The sequence below is a fragment of the Esox lucius genome, chromosome 10, assembly GCF_011004845.1.
Source record: "Esox lucius isolate fEsoLuc1 chromosome 10, fEsoLuc1.pri, whole genome shotgun sequence".
In the NCBI taxonomy this organism is placed as follows: domain Eukaryota; kingdom Metazoa; phylum Chordata; class Actinopteri; order Esociformes; family Esocidae; genus Esox; species Esox lucius.
In genome coordinates, this window is record NC_047578.1 from 21539825 (window position 1) to 21567653 (window position 27829).

General features: G+C 42.5%; 1 protein-coding gene across 1 annotated transcript; it reads right to left on the reverse strand.

The window, feature by feature from the left end:
• On the reverse strand, nt 1-24555 carry cacng7a (calcium channel, voltage-dependent, gamma subunit 7a). Its single transcript, XM_010896892.5, has 6 exons — nt 24177-24555; nt 12457-12652; nt 11124-11213; nt 8713-8853; nt 5934-6079; nt 1-4199 (listed from the first exon to the last, which is right to left on the reverse strand). Exons 2-6 carry the CDS (start codon nt 12650-12652, stop codon nt 3729-3731), a joined length of 1044 nt encoding a protein of 347 aa, XP_010895194.2. The 5' UTR covers nt 24177-24555; the 3' UTR covers nt 1-3728.
• Between the last annotated feature and the right edge of the window lie 3274 nt (nt 24556-27829).

Below are 27829 nucleotides of genomic sequence, written 5' to 3' on the forward strand. Positions count from 1 at the left end.
CAGATTTACCCCTAGGATTTATTCAACAGCTGTAAAACAATGACATGGTTGTCAGCAACCCCCAGTCACAGATCCAATAACAACTCTCATATAATTCTAACATTATACATGATCTAAGTTATGAACAATCTCAAATTCATTAGTGCATTGCTTAGCAAAAATAAATTGTCATCATTGTCATTATTACTATTGAATCTTACCATTAATGTTATAGCAAATATTGGTAACATATTTACATTATTAATAATAGTAATGACAATAATAATGATCATATATGAATCATAAAAAAATTATGAATAACTTTGATCTACTTTTTTGTCAGGCACAGTTCCTATAATATGCTCAAAGAAAGGTTCTAAAGGAGAACATTTACAACGGAAGGAAGAAATGAGAAATGAGGCCTGTAAAGAGAAGAGACAGGTTTAACAAGTCCATCCCAGGTTACAACAATAGGGCTTTGAGAGCAACAAACCAAGACAAATGATAAATAAAGTTCAAAAGGGTGGCTATGAATGGATGGCAAGTGAGAGGAGGAAGTGAAGGCAATACCAAGAACTTGAGGAGGAAAATTAATATTAAGAGGGAAAAAAACATTGAATCCCTCTTTTGCTACAGACCCGATTTTTCACAGCTTCAATATAATTCACGGCATGAAGAAATCTCAATTAAATAGAACAGAAATACATAGGATACTATTTTATTGGAAAAAAGATACAGTAATCATTTTCACAATTCTTATTGCTACCACTGAAATCCTGATAATTCTCTCTCTCAATCAATCGGGTGATTCTCACGAAAACTGTTTTATGATGTACTCTACAAATTGTTACAAAACCATGATGTATCTGCCAAAATCTACCATTTTCAGAACTAAAATTTCAAGTTTTGGTGCAATATTTAAAATACATTTTCAACTTTTCCCAGAATGTATGCATTTTCAACAAATAATGTATCACTAAAATGTTTCTTGAATAAATTCTCATTCTCATTTTGGAAATGTTACTTTAGAAAACCTAAACACAACATAATGTTGCTGTAGTTTGTCCGTAGGTCACAACAATTAAATACTTAAGTTAAAATTAAACTACAATATTTAGTTTGTACAAACACAAGGTCGGTGGACTTTCTCCAAGTTCCTTTAAAAACATAAACAGGTTTTATTCATTTTATTCCCACATGATGCATCATGTGAAGTAGTTCTTAAATTAGCAGGATAATGTCTTTGTTTATACTGCATGCCTTCATCATACCCCATTTACTCCACTTGGCCTTATATATTCAGTGTTATAACTCAGGCCTTTACATTAAAGGAGCAATGTAAACAATTAAAAACGAATACAAATGTACTGTATGTATTACTATTTTTGCACAGTAATCATAATTTTTCTGGAAATTGGTGTAAAATGTAAAATATCTGATTATAAAAAGTAATCATTTTTATGAAAAAGACCAGTAAAGATCCTAATCTCAGTGATCCAGGAGGACATTCTGTTAAAAGAAAAACACTTCAGAATGTTTTGTGGGAATGACCTAATCCTTAACCAAATTATAATAGGCTGAGTAAATTTGAAACAATATGGATAAGTAAACTATAACACTACACTATTCTACCTCTTATGATTATAGAACAAGCTGCAAATATTATTTCTGTGATAATCTTCTCTCCAGCAGGAGCCAGTCCTGTTCTTTGATAATTGATTAATATATTTTCCTCTATTCATTTTACATTTACAATTAAGTCATTTAATAGATAGTCTTTTCTAAAGCCACTTACAGTAGTGAGTGAATACATTTTCATACTTACTGGTCTGCATTCTAACATGTACATTGGCTGTCCTGGGTCCCAAACAAAATTATTTGTTTTCATCACATATGCACATATGTGCATTTGTTATATAATGAACAGTATAGGCAATAAAACACATTTGATCAAGTTATCTCAATGCAGAAAAGGATATGGAATTCTAAAAAAATATCAGTTCCTCATAGGAAAACACTTGGAATGTAATGCAATATCTCAAACTGAAAATATTGTAAATTGTATTTGTATTTGTTAACTACTTGTAGGGAGACATTTATGACTTTGTTATACATCTTTTATCAGGTATTATCAGCGTTTTATGCTAGAAAAGTGTGCATGTTATGATACAAAAGGCAAAGTTCAACTCCGATGCAGAGAAATTAGACCAATGGCAACAACACTAGGGGGCGCTACAGAGACCCATTGGTCAGGTTTAGCGTTCATTCAGATCGTAATTCACTGACACAGATGCTTATATATAATGACATAGATGTCATTAAATATATTTCTGTGCATTATATCAGATATTGTTCAACTCTTATCAACCACTTCCCTTCTCACATCTTCATTCACGGTCTGATCATATATATTAATAAAGTTGCATTTACTTACACTATTATAATTATTATAATACAGACGCTTATAAACAATGATGATAATGGTCACAATCTTATTTTAATATTATTAGTAGAAACAGTAGTAGTACTTGCAGTCATAGCAGGACTGTTGTAGCTGGTGTGTGTGTGTGTGTGTGTGTACGAGTCTGTCTGTCTGTTGTGATTTTAATATCAGAATACCAAAACAGAATAGGATGTAAACATGTAATGCAGTAGCTTGTATACACCCAGTCACAGTTAGGAGGATGACGTGAACATTTCAAAACACACACACTCGTCACTGCATCCATCTACTCCATCACTATAAGGGAAACTCTTACAGCAACACCGAAGGTTAACAAAGACGCTCCATTCCAGCAGTAAGCAGCCACGTGCCACAGAATACGAACGCTTGAGTTAATTAGCAGTCAAAGGGGGACAATATGTCTAATGGCAACTGCAAGAAGCCCTCAGTCTTGGTGGTGAAGTGGGTGCTGTTTTATATTTTCAGCCTAAGCCATGACTTACGTAAAGTCAAGAATTTTGTCATGTTAGTCAAAAGCATAAAAAACTAAATTCAAGTGTTTTGCATGGATTCCAAACTGTATGCTGAAGCCTACACCGTGGCCATGTACTGTATACCAGTTGTAAAATAATGTTACTGCAGAGGTGAACCTGATATGTTACATTATGTACAGTTTCAGTTAGTCTCAGAATCCTCTTAATAAACGTCTTCAGAAGGCTCCCGTTTCTGTACCTAAAAACACTGCGGGAACGTTCGTCCCCAACGCTTTCCTCTTAAATACCAACTATTCCGAAAATTATGGACCTAATCGTACGGCATTACACAGCTCATGAAAGACAACCATGGGAAGGACTTCAACATATTGTTTTCCCCCCAGGAGTTAGATAAAGAAAAATTTCTATACATTTTAAGTATAAATCTCTATGCATATACAATTTGTTCTTTGATGCTTTGTGTGTGTTAGTGCTCGAAATGCTTTGCTTGCTCCTTCTGCTGAAAAAGGCACCAGCCCATTCGAGTCAACCCACTCACCTCCTTTTGCAATTTGTCTGTGTAATTATCATACCTCTCTTTCATTTCCTAACTCTCATAAAGTTTACTGAAGTGTTTGTCTTCATCTTAGGTATCATCATCATCAATTATCATCCTTCACCTCCTTTTCTTTCTTGTTCTCACTCATATCCGTCTTTTTCTTCATCTCCTAAATCTCCCTCTTCCATCCCATTATCACTCCTCCCCACCCTCTCTGTGTTTGTGTGTGTGCGTGTATCTGTGTGCGTGTGTGTGCGCGCGCATTGTGCTTCGCCTAGCACGGCGAGGCGCTCATGCGCATGTGTTGGTGGTAGCGTGGAGGGGGCTGGGCGGAGGGGGGCATGGCCATGGGCAAGGACTGGGGGGGAGGTCCGCTGGGGTGCGAGGAGGTGTGGTGGCTGGAGTGGAGGGGGCGCGAGGACATGACGCGGTGGGGGTAGGAGGACGACGAGGAAGACGACTGCTGGTAGTCGGCGCCCAAGGAGGGGCCAGAGGGCGGGGCCTGCTGCTGGGAGCCCCCCTTCGGAGGCGGGGGCGTCTGGTTCAGCTGTATGGAGATGTCGCTGGACACCTCGGACGCGCTGCGCCCACGCTGCGGAGGAGGCCACGACTCGGGGTGCAGATACTGGCCGCTGTAGTCGCTGCACTCGGACAGGCGGGGGCGGTAGAGGGACGGGTGAGGCCGGTACATCTCCTCCTCGGCGTAGCGCTTCATGAAGAGGTACACTGACATGACCCCTGCCCCCTGGAACAGAGCAGTGCGAGAGCAAGGGGCCATGATATCATGACTCATGAAGAGGTACACTGACATGACCCCTGCCCCCTGGAACAGAGCAGAGCGAGAGCATGGGCCATGATATCATGACTCATGAAGAGGTACACTGACATGACCCCTGCCCCCTGGAACAGAGCAGAGCGAGAGCATGGGCCATGATATCATGACTCATGAAGAGGTACACTGACATGACCCCTGCCCCCTGGAACAGAGCAGAGCGAGAGCAAGGGGCCATGATATCATGACTCATGGTAATTCGTGGCAATGACACACTGAAATATCCTCATTAAAGAGACATCAGAAGTGACACGTTCTGTCACCATACATTCGGGGCACTATGAGACAGCACAGTGAAGCCTTAAGAGAAATGTACTGTCGCCGAATTATATAAGTAGAGACATCAAATACACTAAACACTGTATTTTAATAAAATACATTTGTAGGAGAGTTGTTAACAATTTAACAGGAATTAGCAATGGGAACATTTTACAATTTATCCTTTAATTGGGGCAAATGTTTACAGGATGCGGGGTTGAACTAATAAGGTGAAGTCCACAATACTGGCATTATGTACGGAAGCCCAAGTGGCGTAGCAACAAAACATTAAATAACAACCCGAAAAAATACGAGCTCCGGCCCCCCACGGCCCCCCCACACCCGGTGCAGTCGTACCCCCTGCACCCCTGATAGTTACTCCAGTGGTACAGACTTCATAATGAGACTGCAGGAACCCAAGGAGTGACCAGAGGTAGCCTTTTTTGGTTGCCTGTCAGTTTTGATAATTGACCTGTAAAACGGATTCCCAGTCAAATAATTTTTCTCAAAAATAAACATTGGGAATCAGTTTTACAATTATGAAAAATACAAATATTTTCAATATGGTCTGAAAAATTTCAATATACAGTACGAAATGTTTTTGTTTTATGTATTTAAGCCAAATTTCCAAGGCAAGAATAAATACAAAATAAGCCTGAGCAAATACATTTAAGGCTGTTTAAGTTGTTTATCATTTGATTTAAATATGTTACAATTAACACCATGTTATTTTGTCCCCTGGAAGATCTATTCAATGTTTTGAGTCAAAATAAATTATTAGACAATGTATAAAACATTGAATAAAACAGAGATTTGTAATATTTATTTATTTTAACTGTTGAGGATGATTCTACAATACACAAACCTCTCAGCATCATAGGAACCAACCCACAATGCACTGAAGACATAACAGTGCAGAGATTCAACCAAACTGGCCCTCTGTGTAATATCCCATTATCAAAAATGCATTAACGTTGTGCCAAACATCCGCACAAACATTTACACATCATCCACTATTTATTGGTGACATCTCAGTACAACATTCTTGAAACTCGAGCTTGTTGATGCCGCCGCTGAGCGCTATTCCCCCTCCCCCTCCTCTAGCCCGCTATGGGTGGGCGGAAGAAGGAAAGCCCGAACATTACATTCGTGTGACAACGGCAGCTTTTAAGCTGCCGCCACAACGGAGCTGTCATCCTCAAGTGTGCGCTATTAGCGTTTATAAATATTGACGCGCGTCTGTCTGTCTGTCTGTCTGTGTGTGTGTGTGTGTGTGTGTGTGTGTGTGTGTGGGCTGGGTATCTAACAGTGAAGAGCTAGGTGTCGCTTGGCAGATGTTAGCGGCGAGCAGGGCACTTCCCTAGCAGGCGCCCTGACGGGCAAGCTCACCTCTTTGAGGAGGAAGGAACTGGCAGCAAAGGCGAAGGACCAGCCGTAGTGGTAGTGGAAGAAGTGCTCCGGCTCCCTCGGCCGATTCATCACCTCGTCGTTAATACTGGAGATGTAGAGGACCAGGCCCACCACCAAGCTCAGCCCTAAGCGGTGGACAGAAGAGGCCAGGTGAAGGGCGACGGGGAGAGAGATGGAACCCGACAGAGGGGGAGAGGAGGAGGCGAGGCATGAGGAGACAAGTAGGAATGAGAGAGGGAAAGGTGATGAGAAGAAGGAGGAGGGGAAGGGGAGAGGAAGAAACGCCAGAGGCCAAAGTGGAATGTGTCCGAGTGTGGACATGTCGGGCAGGGAGGATACACAAGGAGCAAGAAGGAGGGGGAGTGGGAGATGAAAAGAGAGGTGGAGAGACATTGTCAATATTTGGTCGGGTTTGACTGCTTGTTGCCTTGGCTTAGAGGGTGAGACAGCTGAAGAGTGGACAGTATATAATCATAGAGCTGGAATGAGATTCAAAAACACTCAGTCGTGTTTCTAGTGCCAAACTCAGTGGTCTCCTCAAAGAAATGAGATTAAAAAAAACACTCAGTCAGATTTGTTGTGCCAAATTCAGTAGTCCACTCAACAAGAGAAGCATTGAGGACAACCCATTGTTTTTGTAGAACAATTATATCATGATAATTAGAATGAGTCAGATTAGGGTTGCAGAGCCATTTACCAAAGTCACTGAAATCTTCAATAGTTTTTGTAATTATTGTAGCTTTGGAATTAAGATTTCTTGGTTAATTTATTGATATAGCATGCGTTTTGTACGGCATATACTTTGTCCATAGGACACACGTTGTTAATAGATAAACACATTTTGGTTAAGAGAAAATAGGATGAACAATTTTCTGTTAAATCTATATCCTACAATTACTTTTTTTGAGTTTTGATGCCAAAACCTTCATAAAAATGGTAGTCACTAAGCTGATGGTTAAATTCAAGAAACTGTTTAACAGCTTGGCTTAATTGTTTTAATAATACAATTTGATATATTTTACATATGTAAAAAGACCAAGAAGTGTGCCTGAGATAATTACTGAGTGACAACTGTAATCTCAACTGATAATCGGAAATACCCAAAAGGGACATTCGATGTTTTTGTGATTAGATTACATTACATCGCTTAAATAAAACCCCTTAATGGGATCCATAAAATCCAACCATACGGTAGTTTACTGGTAATATACACTCCCTCTGTAACTCTCATTAAGATACAATGCAAATGACCAACCGTTGCTATTCATTCTAACACAGCTGTTCTACATTACCTCAATAATTGCCACTGCAGCAAATACCCGTAGCGTTTTAATTGTTTACTCAGTTAACAATTAAAACTTTTGTGGCAATGTTTCTGTTTTAACCCAGAAACGAGCTTGTGTGGTCCGAAATGTGTTCACTGGACCTATTAAAAAACAAAACCATAAAACAAGCAAGCCCTCAAATCTTCCCCTTGAACTGCATGTTAATCATTCATCCTTTTGAATACAACTACCTCATTACACGTTCTGAATGGAAACCCAATTCCCAACAACCGTCTGCCCGCTCGGATAAACAAGGACGACATGCTACAAAAAGAGAAGCTGGAAGAGAAAGAACCTCATTACAGGATGTGTCGGCGCTTCTCCCCAGCCAGCCATTGTCAACGGCTGCCGCTGCATATGACCCTAAAAATCCTCAACCACCATTAACCAGCACAGCGGAGCCACTGCATAATCAGCTCTGACCAGCCCCACTGAAACAGCAGAAGCAGCAGGAGATTCAGGCAGCAGGCAGCAGCAACTACTGAAACTCCCGGCGGCCGGTGGCCTGGCTTTCCCTTTCAGACTCAGCAGGGGGAACTGTGGCTATCTGCTGCCATCTCCTCGCCTCACCTACTGTACTCCTCTCTCAGCACTCAGCCCTTCCGCGTGGGTGTGCTGGCTAGAAAAAAAAGAGCCTCCCTCTGTTAAGAAGGGGGTTTAAATTGTCTCCCTGTGTCAGAATGGTTTGGGTGAAGGGAAGGTGTGTGAAGAGCTGACCCTGAATGAGGGTGCATGTATGTTTTGTTTCGTGAGGAAATGTCTTTTGTGTTGGGGAATTCAAATTAAATTAAATTCCATGGCAACCGCAAACCTTTTTTCTTGAACAAAGACACAGCGAACAATGTCACAAAGAAAAAGCTGCCCGTTATGTTAAAAAAACTACAGTGAAAATAATGAAAACAAAATCATTATCCTAACAAAGTCTGGTCGATATATCAAGTTGTTCCCAGGGAATCATAATCTGAAGCCGTTATGGTTTAAATTATCTGTCTTAAAAACAACAACTTGACAAATACAGAAAAACAACAACATATATATTAACTGCTGGATCACCATTCATTCAACGTGTGCAGCTGAAACGGAGTCCAATCATTCACCACTGCAGGTCAGTAATAAGGACAAGATGGGCATGGAACTCCTCTGGCAGCCACATATCACGCTATGCTAGCATCTGTTATTGAGCCATGCAATATCCCAAAATAGAAACTGATGTCATCCCATAGACAACTGAGGGTCGTCACGAGTTTTTAACAAAGCCACCAAATAAACAAACAATCAGAAGGGCCACACTCCCCTAACAGCCACACAGAAGCTACGTTGCTTACATACGTATTTATCCCTCATCAAATGACACATGAACATCACTGAAACAACAGCCAACGGGAAACTTTCATCATTCCATTTTGATCTTCAAAAAGCATTTGGCTCCTTACCCGAGAGGATGAAGAAGATTCCGGAGATGAAGGCCAGGATGGTGCGCTGGGGCCGAATGTGTCCGATGTTACTGATGACGAAGGCAGTGAAGACGAAGAGCAGTGACACCATGGGGAAGGGTGTGGCCGTTCGTACCATCTCTGATGACGTGAAGAAGGTGGAAACGGGGAGAGAGAGAATGAGGGGAAAAGACAAGAGAGAAAGATGAAAGACCAGAGAAAGAGAAAGCGTGGCTCTCGGTTGGGACAGTTGTAAAGTCACCGCCTTGCAGTACAGTCGCGCCATTACAACCATGAGTTCAGATCCCGGTCACGGCATGATGACAATGCCTGGGGCCTTTCATATGGTGGCGCAAATTGGCCCAGTACCATCCTGGGTTGGTGGGGTTGGTGTCAGATATTAGTTGACTTGCCTCGCCACATTCTTGCATCTCCTTGTGGTAAGTCTCTTCCAAATAGTCCATGGTTGCGTTGGAAGTGTGATGAGAAGAATGGCTTGGCAAGATTTCTTTCAAAGGACACATTTTGATCTCTCCCGAGCTTGCCAGGATTCGCTCCGTTAAGCAACAGTGTTCATTCTGGCCGCTTTTTAGTGATTGTAGTTGTTTTCCTTTTTATCAATAACCCTGGGCATCAGGTCTACTGTAGTTGGACAAGGCTGTGTGATTCTGCACATGATGGAAGTAAGAAGTGGCCTAATTATGCACTGATTCATAGAAAGGAAGAAAGCATTGGCTCAAATGATTTCTTTGTCACATTTTAGTAATGACATTTTCCTATGAAATAATGCATATTCAGGCTACCTCTTACCTCCAAAGCTTTGTCCAACTGCATTAGGATTGTTTAGAGTTTTAGTATACTGATAATAACTCTAAGAGCAAAAAAGGTGACAAATTGGCAAATCTTTGTATCTAGAGTTCAAGATGAAATAAAGAAAAAAAGAAACAGTTAAAGATTTTCTCGATCACGCACAAGCATGTTCTCATATAATAACATGATGTGTTTTAGATAGAAACACAGAATATATTTATACAAAATAGACAATTGCCTACATCTATTGTGTCATAAATTGGTCTAAGACATGCAATCCAGGTAACCAAGGCAAGAAGATTGCCGTTCTGGAAATGTATTTAAGCATTTGACCATCTAAACATAGTCCCCAAAAATCACCAACAAAATGAATAAAACAACATTGCATCCAAGGTTGAGTGTCACACTGGGACAAAGTGAAGTGAAGATGAGTATAGGTTATATGTCCATTACGTAAAGAAAGAAACTATATATAATATAAAGATATATAATAATATACAATTATATATATTGTTGGTGGATTTTATAAATTGAAGCAGTTTTGTTATTATTCTGCTGGAGCTATTCCCTTGTAGCCATTCTGTTGTAGCTGTTCTAAAGTACCTGTTCAGATGTAATGTTCAGTTGCAGCTGTTCCTTTGTAACTGCTCTGTTGTGTCTGTTAACTAATAACTTAAGAGTCCTTATTACAATATGTGGTCAGCCTGTCGGCTTGGGCTAAAACTGTAATTTGGTAAGGTAAGATTTTGAATCGTCAGGTGGTGTTGTGATGTCCCTCCTAGGCATGATGTGCACTGAATCCTACTTTTCTACCTCATGCCGTGGTCTTGTCTGCTCATTTAACAATGTGTTGCCATCTTCTGTTGCTGTCATCTTTTACTACTGCCATCCTGGGTTGTTTCCATGGATCTCCTACTGTGAAGTATAGTGTTGTCTCTGATGTACCTGAGCAGTCAGAAGGACTTTCATTTGTGTTGTTTGTATACTTCTAAAAATCCGCACCCCCACTGCCAAAGAAAGCCTTCTGACTCTTGACAGGAAGCCATTGTAAATTAGAACGCGTTTCTGTTTAACCTTCCTGGTAAGGAAGCACAACATAAAAAAATATATATATGAAAGTCCCAAGTAAATCAATTAATTATACATGGAAATAATGTGTTATTTAATACTAGCTCCGACCATTCTAATTCAATTGCATTGCTTGTCAATAACGAAGAAAGGAAACCTTATAAAAGAACAAACAAGTAAAGTTCATTCCCAAAGGTATATTTCCCTCCGTTTATCATCCCCTACAGGTTGTAATGCCTGCATGTTGACTGTGGTACAATACAACATAATAAATGTCCTTGTGTATCTGCTACCAATCCAGGTTTGGATGACAATATTCAGTCATTTTTCAAGTTTCCATATCTGGAATAATTGGAACAGTTCAATAAAGAGAACCTGTGCAGTGTTTTTATCAAAGCGGCTGGGAACAATGTCGACTCCTTGTTTCCTGGGTAGGGCAAATAGGTGTATGAAGCAGGGAAGAAAATGACATGCAGTGCATGTGGGGTTACTTTACTAGAAGGTTCTCCCTGTTGCTAGGAGTCACAACTTACTCAGTATATTTGCAGTGTTCTCCGTCACAATATCAATCTCAGCTTCAGTGGTGAAGTATTCTGATGCTACACATCTTCCCTTCTCAGGTCCTTAGAGAAGAAAAGCAAGAGAGACAGACTGAGGCCAGGCGGAAAGGTGAAATCCGGTTTTATACAGTGGATGAGCAGAAGAAACATATGGGTTCGGAATGGCGAAAAAGTCATTAGCCTGGAATGGTGGACCAAGTAGGAGACACTTCATCACACTGGCACAAAGGAAAACAGTCACACGACAGCAACATTTCTCATATTTCACCTTGTGTACCAGGCACCAGCACAAACGATGCCATTCCCCTGGAGGGCAACTAATAACTCTATCTATAGGAACGCGTGTGAGCATGTGTGTGTGTGTGTGTGTGCGTGCGTGCGTGCGCATTCGTTTGTGTTCTTTCTCAAGCAGAGTGTTTCTTTAAGCAGAATGAAGCATGTAATGGCAACTAACATGCAATATAGTACCAGTCAAAAGTTTGGACACACCTACTCATTCAAGGGAATTTGTTAAGTTTTACTACTTTCCACATTGTAGAATAATAGTGAAGACATCAAACTGTGAAACAAAATATATGGCACTGTGAATTCCATATGCGTTAGAAGTGTTAAACAAATCAAAATACATTTATATTTTAGATTCTACAAAGTTGCCACTCTCTTGCCTGGATGACAGCTTTGCACACTCTTTGCATTCTCTCAACCAGGTGGTAGTCATGAGGTAGTCACCTGGTATTCATTTCAATTAACATTTCTTTCCTTAATGCATTGGAGCCAATCAGTTGTCTTGTGACAAGGTTGGGTTGTTATACAGAAGGCCATCATTATGTGTGACCAAAATAGAGAGAGAAAAACAAAAAGACAGAGATCATACAATGTATTTCTAGGTACGTGTTGAAATGTGCAGCTATGTGCTGCATACATTGTCAACTGTGACATAAACCATGTTTATATATGCACTCTACTGAATGTGACAATGTACTAAACGTATATATATATATATAGATATCTTTACACACAATATATAAATGACCTGTATTCCAGTACACCACAAAGCATTACACTAATGCTCTCATAAAAGGTGCTAACTGGAAATGACTATTTTCGGTTCTGCATGTAGCCCTTTCAGTAATGCAAGGTTTCAGGTGAAACTCTTTCGCCACAAGCAATTTGTAAGTAGAACCTGTTCACAAGCAAAGGGTTCAACTTGGAAACATAAACAGGCATCCTTTAAGGAAAAGCAAACAAGTATTAATATTTTCTTTCACATGTGAAATACTCTTTTGATGTGCATTGCAGTGTATACCTGCCACGAAGCAGACCCTCCACATGCCAGAGTGCAGGGCCATCTTGACCTCCATGCTTTGGTTCTGCTGCAGAATGATACCCTCCTCCATCAACAGCCAGTAGTCTGTAGACACAGCCACTCCCACCAGGAGCAGGCCACACGCCCCAAACACAGAGGAGAGGAGCGTGAGCGCCCGCGTGCTGAACGTGCTCATCTGAGGACACGAGAAAGGAGGACGAATGAGAGGGACAGGGGTGAGACTTGCGTTGGGGTCAAATCTTATTTCAGTTGAGGTCAGGGGATGAATGGAAAACGGGATGAACCAGGTGAAGGTCAATTGAACTACACTGTAGGGCTTTTTCATCGTGATAACTCAACAATGAAAGAAGAGCACACAATAGACAGGACACAAAAATGTTCAATGAAATAGAGAAAGCTGACTGGATAACCACTTTCATCGTCTTACATGTAGTTTAAGGTAACTAGAAAATAGTAAAATGGGTGCTTACTTACGTTGAACATGCTCAATTCATAGAAAGTTTGTTTATAATTTGTAATAGTTTTTTGGCTGATAAATTGACCCCTAACACATTTCAATATTGCAGACATGAATGTAGACACAATCAAACATTCCTGACTTCCTCCTACACCTTTCAATCGATCAAACCAACGCTGATATGTTCAGAGAGACCCAACTTGAGTTGCTGTCCATTTTATGAACTAAGTTTACTTGTACAGAGGGTGTGGACACAATAATGAAAATACCTAACAATGTATTAATAAACATAATACGTAAAAAAAGTTTATGGCCACCTTTTACCTTCAGAACAGATCCAATCCTTCTTGGAATGTTGTCATAATACAGGTCCTGAACTGATTGTAGTTGGATATTGCACCACTCTTCAAGAAAGATTTCAGTTTTTACAGGGATGAAGGAGGTGGAAATCTAATTCGCAATCAGTGCACCAGAACCTCCCATAAAGATTCAGTGATTTTGGTGATTTGGGAGGCCATGGAAAGCATTTGACATCATCCTGGTTTTCATAAAAAGATGGTTTTATGTGGGGGGTCTGCCTGTCAGTTCTCAGAACATACGCCGCACACTGCATCAAATTGGTCTGCATGGCTGTCGTCCCAGAAGTAAGCCTCTTCTAAAGATGATGCACAACAAAGCCCGCAAACAGTTTGCTGAAGACAAGCAGACTAAGGACATGGATTACTGGAACCATGTCCTGTGGTTTGATGAGACCAAGATAAACCTATTTGGTTCAGATGGTGTATGTGGCGGCAACCAAGTGAGGAGTACAAAGACAAGTGCGTCTTGCCTATAGTCAAGCATAGTGGTGGGAGTGTCATGTTCTGGGGCTACATGAGTGCTGCCGGCAATGGGGAGCTACAGTTCATTGAGGGAACCATGAATGCCAACATGTACTGTGACATACTGAAGCAGAACATAATCCCCTCCCTTCGGAGACTGGACCGCAAGGCAGTATTCCAACATGATAACGACCCCAAACACACCACCAAGACAACCATTGCCTTGCTAAAGAAGCTGAGGGTAAAGGTGATGGACTGGCCAAGCATGTCTCCAGACCTAAACCCTATTGAGCATCTGTGGGGCATCCTCAAACGGAAGGTGGAGGAGCACAAGGTCTCTAACATCCACCAGCTCTGTGATGTAGTCATGGAGGAGTGGAAGAGGACTCCAGTGGCAACCTGTGAAGCTCTGGTGTACTGCATGCCCAAGAGGGTTAAGGCAGTGCTGGAGAATGATGGTGGCCACACAAAATACTGACACTTTGGGCCCAATTTTGACATTTTCCCTTAGGGGTGTACTAACTTTTATTGCCAGGGGTTTAGACATTAATGGCTATGTGATGTGTTATTTTGAGGGGACTGCAAATTGACACTGTTATACAAGCTGTACCCTCACTACTTTACATTGTAGCAAAGTATCATTTCTTCAGTGCTGTCACATGAAAAGGTATAATCAAATATTTAGAAAATTCCAAATCCTATTTCTATTTGTGAGTTGCGATGAATATACGCACAGATTTTCTATATATATTTACGAATATTGAGACACATTTAACTCCATAATTTTATTCAAAGCTAGAAATACAAACTTTAAAGCTTTACTGTTACCCTAAAGTGAAATTCTACATAGTTTTTATCAACAATAGATTATTTTAATGTGCGTAATCTGACTTGTGTTAATTAAGCCTACAACAGTATCCCTTAAACCATTAAAGCTAGAGAGACCAAACAAAACATGTTTAGGTTATCCCAACTTAAATGTCTTAAACATTTCTTGACTATGACTATATATATTTGCCTAATTTGATATTTAGCGTTAATTAACTCTAAAGCATTAACTCTTGAACTTTGCTTCAAACAGGACCTGGAAAGAAGATAAGTCCTTGAAGACCTCTACCTTCCGGGTGCTGTAGATTACCTCTTGTTGCCACCGCCCTGATCTGTTGGTTTTTATTATATTGTAGGAGGACGTACTATCAAAAAAAATCTAAAATAACTTGATACTGGGAAGCATAGCTGCACTTTATCTTGTGTAAGTCTGTTGTTTTTCTCATGTTTCTTCGCATTTCTGAACACTTCCTCACCTGTTAAGCCTGGTTAAGGTGCATAATATCTTTGCATAAGGTAAGGTGAGAAGCAAACCCACAGAGAGCGATTTATAACAGAACATGATGACATCACGCTGTCTTGCAGGCGTGACAATCAGCCTAAAATAAAGTGACTTAAAAGATTTCCTCCTAAATGGAAACATTGAAAAAAAATCATGAGATGGCCATGAAAAATATCTACTTGCATTGCTGAAGAGTGGTTAGGATACCATCTTTCTGGTTTCATTTTTTGTCTTTAAAATATATTTTACAGGCATTAGAATAGAAAGTGGTGAAAGACAGAGGATGGGGTTTGTGCTGAAATTGCAGTCAGATTTGAACCTTGTTACAGGGCCGGCCCTAGGCATAAGCAACATAGGCGGTCGCTTAGGGCCCCCACCTCTAGGGGGCCCTATTCCGAATGTGAGCCCCGCACTAATAGGGAAGAGGGGGCCCTGAAATTTTGCTTAGGGACTCCAAAAGTCTAGGGCCGGCCCTGCGTATAAACGTTCCGGAGGCAGAGGCTTTGACTGCTGGAGAACCATAGACCCCCAGTGATAAAGTCTTTGCTTATAAATGTCTTGTCGGAGTCAGTTCAAACGCAGGCAGTCTTTAAGACAAAGCGGTCTTGATTCATTTCTACTGAACTTTTTGTCCTAATTTCAATGATAAATCTGCACAGGAAGATCACAGGGAGATGCAACGCTGAGTACTTTCCGCATAATTTGCCATGCTTCCCATGGGGTTCTGACACTCTAAGACATAGCAGATCGATCTCCCAATTTCGAACTGGGACTCCCTGTGCAGTCCAGCTCCAGAGAGCGAGGGGTGAATCGGGAAACAGAATCGGTTCAGGGCCCCGCAGATCTCCTTGTTAGGCTCTTTTACGATGAAGAGGTTTTAAATCCGAGGCAAGCTGGCATCAGGGGCATGAGGTTCGGGGAGTTGGCATATGCTAAGCCTTCCGGAGGCACAGTAGGGGGGAGCGGTGGTTGGTCGAAGGCGGTTGATGACACAGAGCTCATCAGTCTCTGGAGTATACAAGGAACAACTGATCTGGCTTTGGTCTGGCAGGTGCCCTTTTTCAGGGCTGCAGCTCGGCATTATGGTGCGCTTCAGGACGTGTCCGCGCCTGCTGAGATAGATATCAATTTTTTTGCTTGTCACACCCATCTGGCTGCTATTGCTATGCGTATGGATATATTCTGATATTCACAACAGGTGTTCCAGGTGTCCCCTTTTGTGTCTAAGCACGCTAGCCTAACGGGGACTCCACAGCTGTTAGCTGTTATTGCAGGAGGTCCTCCAGGGCAGTGTCAGTGTGACCCAGACTCGACAGATGCGTTCCCGCGGGGCTATGAGCCAAATATAGGTCTCCCGGAAGGGGTAAATTACGCATCCTAACGTTTGGTACTCTCAAGCCTTTTTTTCGACTGTTGGGGATGGTGGGCCTCAGGAGACCCTTATACAAGACCGTAATGGTCACGTCTCTGGCCGAAAGCTCTGAGGGTCATAATATGTTGTCGGTGCCCTCTCCCTGTTCCAAGGGGTGCACACGACGCACCATTCACGCCTAAGTAACGGTTAGAATGTCTAACTAGCCTCTGCCATTACAACTGATGCTTTGTCTCTCAAGGGATCTGTTTGTGCTGCCAACTCTGTCTACATAGCCAGACCGGTGCCAGACCGGTGCCAGACCGGTGCCAGACCGGTGCCAGACCGGTGCCAGACCGGTGCCAGACCGGTGCCAGGTAGGTTTTGTATCTCTGTGGTATAGCTAACAGGGTGGGTGCCGCTATTTACATATTATGGAGAACGACCTTACAGGGAAACATTTGCCTTTTATAAACACCTTTTATGAAACATGATCTCATGTAAAGCTACATGATAAATTAGCTGAATCATTTCTAATCACACTAATGTTCCTAATTGATAGGCTACTCTGTTTGCTTTTACAACTAATTTGGATCTTGGGCAAAAGTGCTAATCTGATTGGTTAAAATTACTGGCATAGAATTGGGCTGCCATTGTAAATGTAGCTGGTTGGATAGTAAATGTATTAATAAAAATGACTGCTCTTGAATTCGTCCAATAGTCTAGGCTGTAGGGAAACCGACTTTCCCAGTGATTAAGATAATGAATATAATGAATAGAGGTTATGCTTCGCCCATGAGCTTCTGCCAAAAGCTTTCTCTCTCAAGAAACATATAGTACAACAGTTTTGCCCAATATAGTTAAGATATTTGGGAAGCCATGTTGAGGACAAGTGAAAATTAGGTGGTTCTGAGTGTTTCTTGTAGGAAGGATTATTAAGGGGGTTTGCAAACTGCCCTTAGTAGCCTAGCTTATTATCTCTGTCAGCCTAGTGGCCTAATGATTTCTCAAATAACTTCTCTCATATTCCAGCACAACCAGTCATGATGCTTGCATCTGAATGCCAATCACTTAATGAGGCGCTCTTGTTGGCTACCCGCACACATTTCACCACTCAAATAATTTCATCATCCAGACTGGAGAAAAGATAGCATCATTAAGCCAACGATAGAAGTAGCCTTTCTGTGTACACAACTTCTAGTCTTTCTTCAGCCTTTTGGTTGACCCACAATTACATTTGGGCACTTTGGAATTTCACTTACTTAAACATGACTTGGAAGCAGATCTGCCCTGAACGCAGAAATTAATGTGATTGGTTGACAAAATGGAGAGGGCGGAACTTGCATTTTAATTTGGCTGAATGCTCCAAGTAGATATTTGACTGCGATTCGTGCCTGTCCCTAGCCTCAACCTTAACCCTAACCTTAACCCCAACCCTAACCTTAACCCCAATCACAACCTAACAGTTTTACACTTAATGGGAGATAAAGTCTATTTCCGTTTTCAAGTACATTTGCAAATATTCTTGCAATAATGTTACACACCAGTGTATCATTCGGGGCTCCAGACAATATAACCCCTGATATCGCCTATTGGAATGGTTGGTGACGTCTTGAGTGTTATTCAAAGTTAAATAGGGAGATTGTTTGGGCTGCTGCAAGCTAGACATTAGTTAACTTAATTTTATTTGTCAATTCAAAATACATGAATATGGTCAAACCAGGCAACAGATACACATACCTCAAACTATATAAACACAACAAATGTTTAGTTGATGCCTGGGTTAACCCCTTTCTGACCTTAGGACAGCCAATCTAGGCAATCCTATCTGTCCATTGACAGCCACTCGAGTCCATTGAGCTGGCATTGGGAGTGATGGGACTTAAGGTATTTTGTGTAGGAGGAAATACTGTTATTGTCCTAATTTGTCCCTAAAAATTAGAGTACATTTAGTATTATTTGTGTATGTATTTCCCACTATGTTGAGGTAAAAAACCGAAGTATAACGCTTCGTGTATGTTAACCATGTATGTTCACGTCATCGTAACCAATCAACCACACTGCAATTAAAAATGTCTTCAACTAGCGACACTGATTTCTGTATGTAAGCTATGCTACCAGTATACATGAATGGAATGTAGCATTTTGCAGTCACTCCTAAACTTGAAAAGGACCATTTCTAAATGTTATGCAGGGAAAACAGCCAAATATATCCAAGTCAGACTTGAGTAACTACCTTGTGGGCCTGTTACAATAAATAAACCATGACAGATTTGACAAATATCCACTTTGTTAGATCTGAGTTTTTGACTGTGAGCCAATGACAGCATCCTTCTTCTACGCCCCGCGGTCTAAGTTCCACTGACCTCTTTACAGGAAACGTTCCTTTTGTACCTTTTTAACTTTTTAACCTTCAAGGAAGAGGAGTTTAAAGATGTAACATTTTTGGTCTTCAACTTATCTTGAAAATTCAGACTAAACTGGAGACTAACCTGCCAGTGTGTAGAAGTAATAGGAGCCACATTTCCAACTCCCCTATATTATTCTTTGTTTTATTTCTATAGTATTCACTATATATGGTCCTCAGTCGGAAAAGGGTGGCTTGCCCACTTCAGGTTGGTGGAGAGTGCCTGCCTCAAGTGGAGGAGTTTAAGTATCTAGGGGTCTTGTTCACGAGTGAGGGAAGGATGGAACGGGAGATTGACAGACGGATCGGTGCAGCTTCTGCAGTAATGCAGTCGATGTATCGGTCTGTCGTGGTGAAGAAAGAGCTGAGCCGCAAGGCGAAGCTCTCGATTTACCAGTCAATCTACGTTCCTACTCTCACCTATGGTCATGAGCTTTGGGTCATGACCGAAAGGACAAGATCCCGGATACAGGCGGCCGAAATGAGTTTTCTCCGCAGGGTGGCTGGGCGATCCCTTAGAGATAGGGTGAGAAGCTCGGTCACCCGGGAGGAGCTCAGAGTAGAGCCGTTGCTCCTCCACATCGAGAGGGGTCAGCTGAGGTGGCTTGGGCATCTTTTTCGGATGCCTCCGGAACGCCTTCCTGGGAAGGTGTTCCGGTCCCATCCCACCGGGAGGAGACCCCGGGGAAGACCTAGGACACGCTGGAGGGACTATGTCTCCCGGCTGGCCTGGGAACGCCTCGGTGTCCCCCCGGAAGAGCTAGAGGAAGTGTCTGGGGAGAGGGAAGTCTGGGCATCCCTGCTTAGACTGCTGCCCCCGCGACCCGGCCCCGGATAAGCGGTAGAAGATGGATGGATGGATGGAGTATTCACTATTAATAGACAGCACAGTGAGGATAGGGGAGTGGGGGCACTAGAATAGCAGTACACCAAACTCAAACCCATCATGCACTAGTATGTTTGAGGTCACTAAACCAGATTGAATGCTGTGCTTACCATTGTGAAATGCACCTGAATGAGTTTATATTCCAGTATAACATAATGCTGACTAATGGACTGGCACCTAACTGGTGAAGACAAAAGTGGTGATAAAAGCAACACAGAGACCACTCAACTACCCCGGTCCACTGCGCTCTCCGAAAGAATGACCTCATTATCACGGAGCAGCGTGCAGCGAGTTGGAGGTGAGACTCCTCCACTGACTACAGCGTGGCTTTTCTCACTCAAGTGCGTAACCGACTGGAGGAAAGAAAGAGAGAAAAAAGAAAGAAAATCTGCAAGAGCGGGAGAGTTACCGTGGCGCAGAGTGTATGACCTCACCGCTCAGTTGAGATGCAGCGACGCACATTCAGCAACGTCAGAATGGATTTTTCTCACTCAAGATGACTCACCGTTTACAAATATCAGATATGGTAAAAAAGAAAAGTGGAAAAAAGCCAGCCTGCTTTGCGCGCTTCAACCCAGTCAAGCCAGATCCTTCAGAGAGTCAGAGAGAATAGACACGGTCACCTCAACCAGAGAGTGTGAGAGGTTAAAGAGTCAACTTTCCCTCAGAGCCACCTCTGATGATAGGAGCAGGAGGTGAGGAGTGGCAACAGTATGGGTCCGTTGTGCTCAGTTGTTTTGTATGACACATACTTCTTTGACTGCAAGGTCAAACGGACATAGTAGCTGAGGCACACTGCCGAATTGGAAGGGGAGCCACGAAAGGGCTTCCGCCAGAGCAATGTGTACTGGTGTGAGTGTTAGACATGGCAGCCAAGGTAGTGAAGGTACTGGTTTTACACAGACGCTGTACCAATTTGTAGTAAAACGCCGGTTTTCCTTAGACACAAGGGCTTTTCCCACTACTTTGCAGAAATGGGACAAACCAAGCTGGACACGGTCGCTGTAACCATTCTGAAAAGAAAAAAGCACCCAAAAACGGAAAATGTCAAAGCCTGCCATGTCGGGTTTAGTTTGGCATGAGGTGTTGAAACAGTACTGTATTACAGTGGATACTATCTGGCCTTATGGACGGAGAAAAAATAAAGAGCAAGAGGCATGGATTGTGGACAGCTTCAATAAATTGGGGCTCATTCAATATGCCCTCCACTGTTCTGTACATGTCAAAACAAGGAAAGGTATGAAATGGTAAACTCCCTGTATTCATCCCAACTGGACTGATTCATCAGTGTTTTGAAATTCACTGGGTTTTTAGTAACGAGAAGACACCTATGTTTCCGTAAGACAGGGTTGAAGATATTCCCTTTGTAGTAAAAGACTTCAGAATAAACCACGATTCCCATGCTGCCCCCTCGGCTAGGCTTCCCCTCTGTTGTACTGGGACTGGGAGAGCTTAGATCTCCCATGGGAGAACATGTCAGGAATTCCACATGAATAGGAAGATGAATGGTGAATGGTCCTTTATGTGCGAGCGTAAAGGAGGGAGGGAATCCATGGAGGAAGGAATGGATATAAGAAGGGCTCAGTAAAAGGGAGACTTTAGGAAGGGAGAGAAAGAAAGGAGGAGGGGGAGGGAGGGATAAAGAAAGTGGAAGGGGGGTAGATCTGGGGAATTTCAGGAGAGTTGGGGGAGGGAGAGAGATATAAAGAAAGAGAGAGAGGGGAAAAGAGGATGAGCGAGAGAGGTGGAGAGTGAAGGGTTAAAATGAGGGAGAGGAAAGCACAGAAGGACTCTTTTTTAGGTTACACAGTGAGTGTGGAGCTGGCCACTATTATGGTGGTGAAATAACATAAAATGGGAGCTATGAGTTTGGGTAGAAAGAGAGAGAGAGAGACTGTGGCTCTGGGGGAATATGTATGAGGTCATTGTCGGAATGGACTGTGGAGCTGTCCACTAGTATGGTGCTGAAATAACAGAATGCTAGCTAGTATGCAAGTATTTGTTTGGAGAAAGACAGAGAAAGAGAGAGGGAAGTCCACTGGTAACAACCTGAAATACTACAATACTAGATAGCATAAATCCAAGGCCACTACCGGTCTATGGTCTTATGTATGGGTCTAAGCATGCGACTGTCCTGGATTAACCCATTTTTATTTTGCTTAATTAAAAAACCCTACACTTAACTAATCGGCTAGGCTTACTAATGCAGTAATTTGGGGTCATTAATACAGTGGTGTTAATGGTTTTGATTCATTAAGTGAGGCACAGCGTCACTCTGGGAACAGGCACTTTACCTGAGGCCTTGTGTCCCGCAGAATGTACCTGTCATCCGAATAGCATTACCAATCACCTTAGCATGTCATTGGAGGTCATCAGCAAAGTTAGCCGAACCAATGTCAGGCTGCATGAAGAACTGGAAGTCATACACTACTGTAGCTCGACATGAACAGCCATAGCATATTTGTAAACATAATCGTGTAATTTGAATTAGCGGTGTTGTTTTTTTGGGGGGTTAACCATGTACATAGGAGTGCTGTGACATATTTGGCCGGTACAGTCACACAGGACAAGGGTTCTCCGACCCAGCCACTTTCAAGGACACGGCTAAATGTTTTGACTCTGCGTCCAGCTTCAGCAGTTCACAGAATCAAATAGGGGGACATGCTCCAGAACAGAATTGCATTAAACATAGAATTAGAGCCCAAAGAATGAAGAAGGACACAAACAGACGGATGGATGGATGAGGCAATTTGTAGTGATCATGGGTCAATATATAGTGGACCAAGACAAACTGCTGAGTGGCGTAGAAACTACAACTCCCAAGGCACCAGGACCCAGGCCTACAGATGGTATTCCCAGCTAAGCAGCCAGGGGTAGGCTCAGGAGGAGTGTCGTTTTCTGTTGAGGCGGCAATATGTTCCGCTGTCAGCGAGCTCGGCCAACTGGCATGAAGAATGCTGTATTTAAAGCGGCATTGGGAGGAAGAGGTGGTCTTGGCTCAGCCTATTGAATAGGAAGAACTCGCACCGATGTGTATCTCTAAGAAGAACGGGGGAGTACATGAACGGATATCCATTAATCATGTACAGAGTTCAGTTTAATGTCTGACTACACAGTACAGACTGCAGTGCAGCATGGACAGTACAAACTCCAGGACATGTTCTGAATGGACTGAACAGAGAGCGGGACATTGTGACAGAGAGCGGGACGTTGTCTGAATGGACCAAACAGAGAGCAGTACATTGTAATGCATGAATGATAGAGAGATAATGAACGCGAAATGTGTTCAGTGAGGGAAGATAAACTGAAGGGATAGAGCAATGGAGAGGGAGGGAATGTAAGAGAAACAGAGAGTAATGGAGAAAGAGAGAGAGAGATGAAGACATTGAGGGAAAACATGTCTAGGAAAAGACCTTGGCCCCAAAACATTTGAGGAGAGTCCAAGCCGTCTGAATGAGCTTATTGCTGCACGCTGTCCCACATGCCAGTACATGTGCAACGCCACCTATACACATAGTTACAGGAGCCAACCACCATTCACAAATACATCCATGATCCATGGACAGACGTGTCTGTTCTCTTTAGTTGGATGCACAGGCAACAAAGGCTATTAGGACTGACTGGATGAGACAGAGATCACCCATCCAAGCATTTCAAATGGACACCCAGAGCCACACTTTTCCGCACTCCTCTCACACTAACCCTTTCGACGTCTAGCATTCCTTCTCACCCCCCAACACACACACACACACACACAGAGAGAGAGAGAGAGAGAGAGAGAGAGAGAGACAGAGAGAGATCCACCAAACAAAAGATCCACTTGGACCCAGATACACAACTATAAAGCTACTGCAGTACTTCATATGGCATCGTCTTCCCCTCAATTTCTTCCAACAGGCATGACTTTCTGTCACCCGTTCTAACTATACACCAACATTGGCGTAATTCCCTCTACTCCTCACGCTTCCCAGATACAGCTTGCCTTAACACTCACTACAGCGTGCTGTTGCGCTTTAATGAACGCTTGCAGTACCAAATGCGACACGCGTATTATTCTAATCATGCAAGACTTGTCATGGGAAGGAAATATCCATAAATATAACATCCACAAAACCTGCCACACGCACATCGTGCTATATGAGCGATAGAGACACAGAGACCCGAGGCAGTCTATTATACAACGACAGTCCTTTCTCAGAATTCCAAGACCAAATGTCAGGTGCATTTATTCTGTGTATTCAGCTAGACTAAACGCACAAAATGTTTTGGTCAGACTTGACTGTGGCCAACAGTTACAATATGTCAGACGTACATCACCACGAAACGTGTCAACTGTTACAGCCACATTTGAGAACTATGATTATGCATGATGAGACATTTTTCAAGACGAATTAATTTAAATTGTATAGTCAAATGATAACACAGAAACAGTAGGCACTGTACTCACCCTTCCCGACCGTCCAACTGAATGGTGCAGCCGACGAAAGATCCGCCACTAGGGAGCCTTGGACGATTTAGCAGTTTTTCTTTTGCGTCTCTCTGGCTCTCTCTCTTTCTGACTCTCTCTCAGACTCTCTCTGACTCTCTCTCGTGTTTCCCTGTATCGCCCCCTCGCCTCTCTCATTCGTTTTCTTTTTCTCTCTCTCTCTCTCTCTTGCTTTTGCCCCCCTCTTTTCACTCACTCTCTATTTTAGCACTGCGGAGAATCGGTTGAATGGGCTATACCGAAGAGTGCGCGGGAGATGCGGTTGGGTGAAGGGGGGGCGCCACACAGAGCGAGGCACAGCAAGACCGCGGAGAGTTGTGAAGACGTTGTAAAAGGAGGCTAAGCCAAAATCACACGACACAGAAACAGATAGGGAGTAGCAGTTGGGTTGGCAATCCGCACTCACCCAAGCGCGCGCTCGGAGGTGCACGCAAGCGCACACCCAACACACAATCTTAAAAACTCCCGCAAGCACGCGCCGGTACAAACACACAAACACACACACACACGTGGATGATAATGAGGACAATGATTATGCTACCAGTCTTGCGCAACAACATTGCCTGCAGTACTGTTAGACTTTCCATTCATCCATTTACGGTTACATTTGAATTTTAACACACTGGACTTATACGTATATAGAAACTCGAGTTGGATTCAAATGAGGACTTGGTTTTCATGGAGGGGGAGTGACAACTACATAAAATGTGTATCATACATCAATAATATCGAATTGTTGCAAACTATATTTAATGCCTACAGGCTTACTTCATTAGTGAGCTCCAGGGGCATGATTGTTCATAGTGCTGTGGCGTGAGCCAAAGTTGTAGGCTACTATTGGAATACTTTTTAGCTACTGTTAGAAAAAAACTGGAGTGGTAGGCGGTAGTGACTCAGTTCAGGGGGTTGTTCCACGGCGTGGCGTTCACAGCTTTGCTTCTACCTCTGTCCTCATGCCCTGACACAAATACACAATGGGGATATCTTTATATAGGTGTGTGTGTGTGTGTGTGTGTGTGTGTGTGTGTGTGTGGAGTGTGTGCTGTGAGTTACAGGGAAATGTGTAAACATTGTGGTCAGCATTGGAATCGATATTAGCCCAAACTGCACACACAACCACACAACCACACACAGGACCAGCTTTATTCACTATACCACCTAATAGACTGAAAGGTCACAAAGTAGGACAGAGACCATTTTATTGACGCAGGAAAATAGACCATTGGATGCAGTGGATGCTATCACCATGGCTGTCAATCATAGAGGGATCTTTGACAGCTACCATTGAGTTACATACCCTTATCTGTTAGCATGTTACTTTCAGGGTCTTGGGTCAGGGTCCTACATAGCGCCTTCAGTATGTATTCAAACCCCTTGACTTTCTCCATATGTTTTTTGTTATGGATTTAATGACGAAGCAATTAAAAAAATGAATGCCAATACATTAAATGGAAATCTCATGTATTCAGAACCTTGGCAAAAACAATCCAAGTTCAGCATAGATGCATCCTGTCCTTTGGTCATCCTTCGGGTGTCTCTAGAACTTGATTGGAGTCCGTCTTTTGCAAACTCAATTGATTTAACATGATTTGGAAAGGCACAGCTGTTTATAAAACGTTCCACACTTCGCCGTGCATATCAGAGCAAAAACTAAGCCATGTGTCCAAGGAACTCTTTGTAGACCTTTAGAATTTTGTCAAGTTATAGATCCAGGGAAGGTTATAAAAAATAGATTTGAAACATAGTGAGCTCCATAATTGTACATTGGAACAAGTTGGGGACCACCAAGTCTCTTCCTAGAGCCAACCATCCAGCCAAACTAAGTAACCGGGCAAGAACGGCCTTGGTCAGAGGGATGACCAAAAACCCAATGGCCACTCTAACAGAGCTTCAGAGTTTCTCTGCAGAGATGGGAGAACCTGTCAGAAGGAGAACCACTTCTGCAACACTATATCAATCTGGTCTTTATGGTAGAATGGCCCGACAGAAGACTATCACAAAAGGTTTGCTGACCTGATGAGACCAAAACCGAACTCGGCCTGAAAGCCAATCACTACGTCTGGTGAAGACAAGGCACAGCTCTTTAACTGGTTACCATCATACCTATAATGAAGCATGGTGGTGGGAGCTATGGGATTGCTTTACAGTGAAAGGGATACTGGTCAAGGTTTAGGGAACGATGAACGGATGACGATGCTGGAGTGCCTTCAGGACAAGTGTGTGAATGTCCTTGATTGGCCCAGCCAAATAATGGACTTGAACTCCATTGAATATCTGTAGAGAGACCTGAACATCTGTGGCTTTCATAGACACTCACCGTCCAATCTGATTGAGTCTGAGAGTCTAAAATGGTGGGCAAAGCTGTTAGTGGCATATCCAAGAAGACTCAATGCTGTGTTCACTCCAAAAAGTGCCTCTACGAAGTACAGAATAATGGGTCTGAAAAATGTTTTTTTTTAATTGGCACAGTTTTAAAAAATGTGTCTTCGCTGTATCAATATGAGGTATTGTGTAGATAGGTGGCAATTTTTTTTAATGGAATAAATTATGAGTTAACTTCATAACACAACAGAATGTGGAGAAAGTGAAGTGGTCTGCATACTTTCTGAAGGGACTGTATTAGGTGATGGCATCTACTTGCTGTACTGGAGATGAGAATCTTTCTGCTATTGTACTTGCTGAATGCATGCTGGGGTAACTGCAACACATTATATGGCGACAGAAAGAGTCGATTGCCTACCGTCCTCCATCAATGCCCTTCATGACTCCAGGGAAGGATGTCTGCGGGCAAGGTCAAGAACCACTCCCAACCTGGTCACCCACTGTTCCAAGAAAAGATCCTACAGCAGGCAAGGGTCAAATAGGCAGTCCTGGTCAGTCATAACCAAATAAAATCTGCCCTGTGTACTTAATGAATTAAAGTGGTTCTGATTCATAGTGCAAGATTATTGGGTCCTGCAATAGAATTTTGACTTGGTTCTAGATCTGATTTAGGTTTTTGTCAGCTCCTGTGGTCAAGGAGTCCATAGAGGTGAGATAGCATAAAACAGGTATGTGATCAGGCAGTAGAACCATGAAGCACTAGGGGAAAGGATGGATATTCTGAGATGATGGCTGATGCGAGTATAAAGTAACAAAGGACTGTGTTAAATTGAATTAAGTAGAATCAATTTCATTTGCTAATTACAATTATACATACTGTACTCGAATTGTACTCGATGTAACTCTGCTGTCATGGGTATGCAAGATGTACGGACAGAATACCCCAAATCAATGCAATGGCGCAACTTGGGTCGAATAGAGGCAATCGACGAAAACATCTAAAATTGGATGCTAGGAAGTGGGGAAAAAAAGCAGAGACAACTCTTTATATCGCTGAAATGGATAGGATGAACGGAAGCCCCATATGAATCCACTTCCCTCAACCAAAGGACTTGTCAGCTATATCGACCCAACACTAAACCACCACAGGGAGAAGACACACATGGCAAAAATAGGAGTAATCGTTCCACTGTTTATCCCTCCCCGTTTCTTCCTCTCAGTATTCCTCAGCCCCCCCTTTCTCCCCCAGTCTATTTTTAGATGCATGCTAGGGAAATCCAATACATGAATAG

What these genes read in the sequence shown, in the direction of transcription:
- cacng7a (XM_010896892.5), bottom strand. Translation starts at nt 12,652, where the DNA reads ATGAGCACGTTCAGCACGCGGGCGCTCACGCTCCTCTCCTCTGTGTTT. An exon ending in GAGGGTCTGCTTCGTGGCAG is followed by an intron (nt 11,214 to 12,456) that starts GTATACACTGCA and finishes TTCTTCTCTAAG; the next exon opens with GACCTGAGAAGGGAAGATGT. An exon ending in GTTCCTTCCTCCTCAAAGAG is followed by an intron (nt 4,200 to 5,933) that starts GTGAGCTTGCCC and finishes GCTCTGTTCCAG; the next exon opens with GGGGCAGGGGTCATGTCAGT.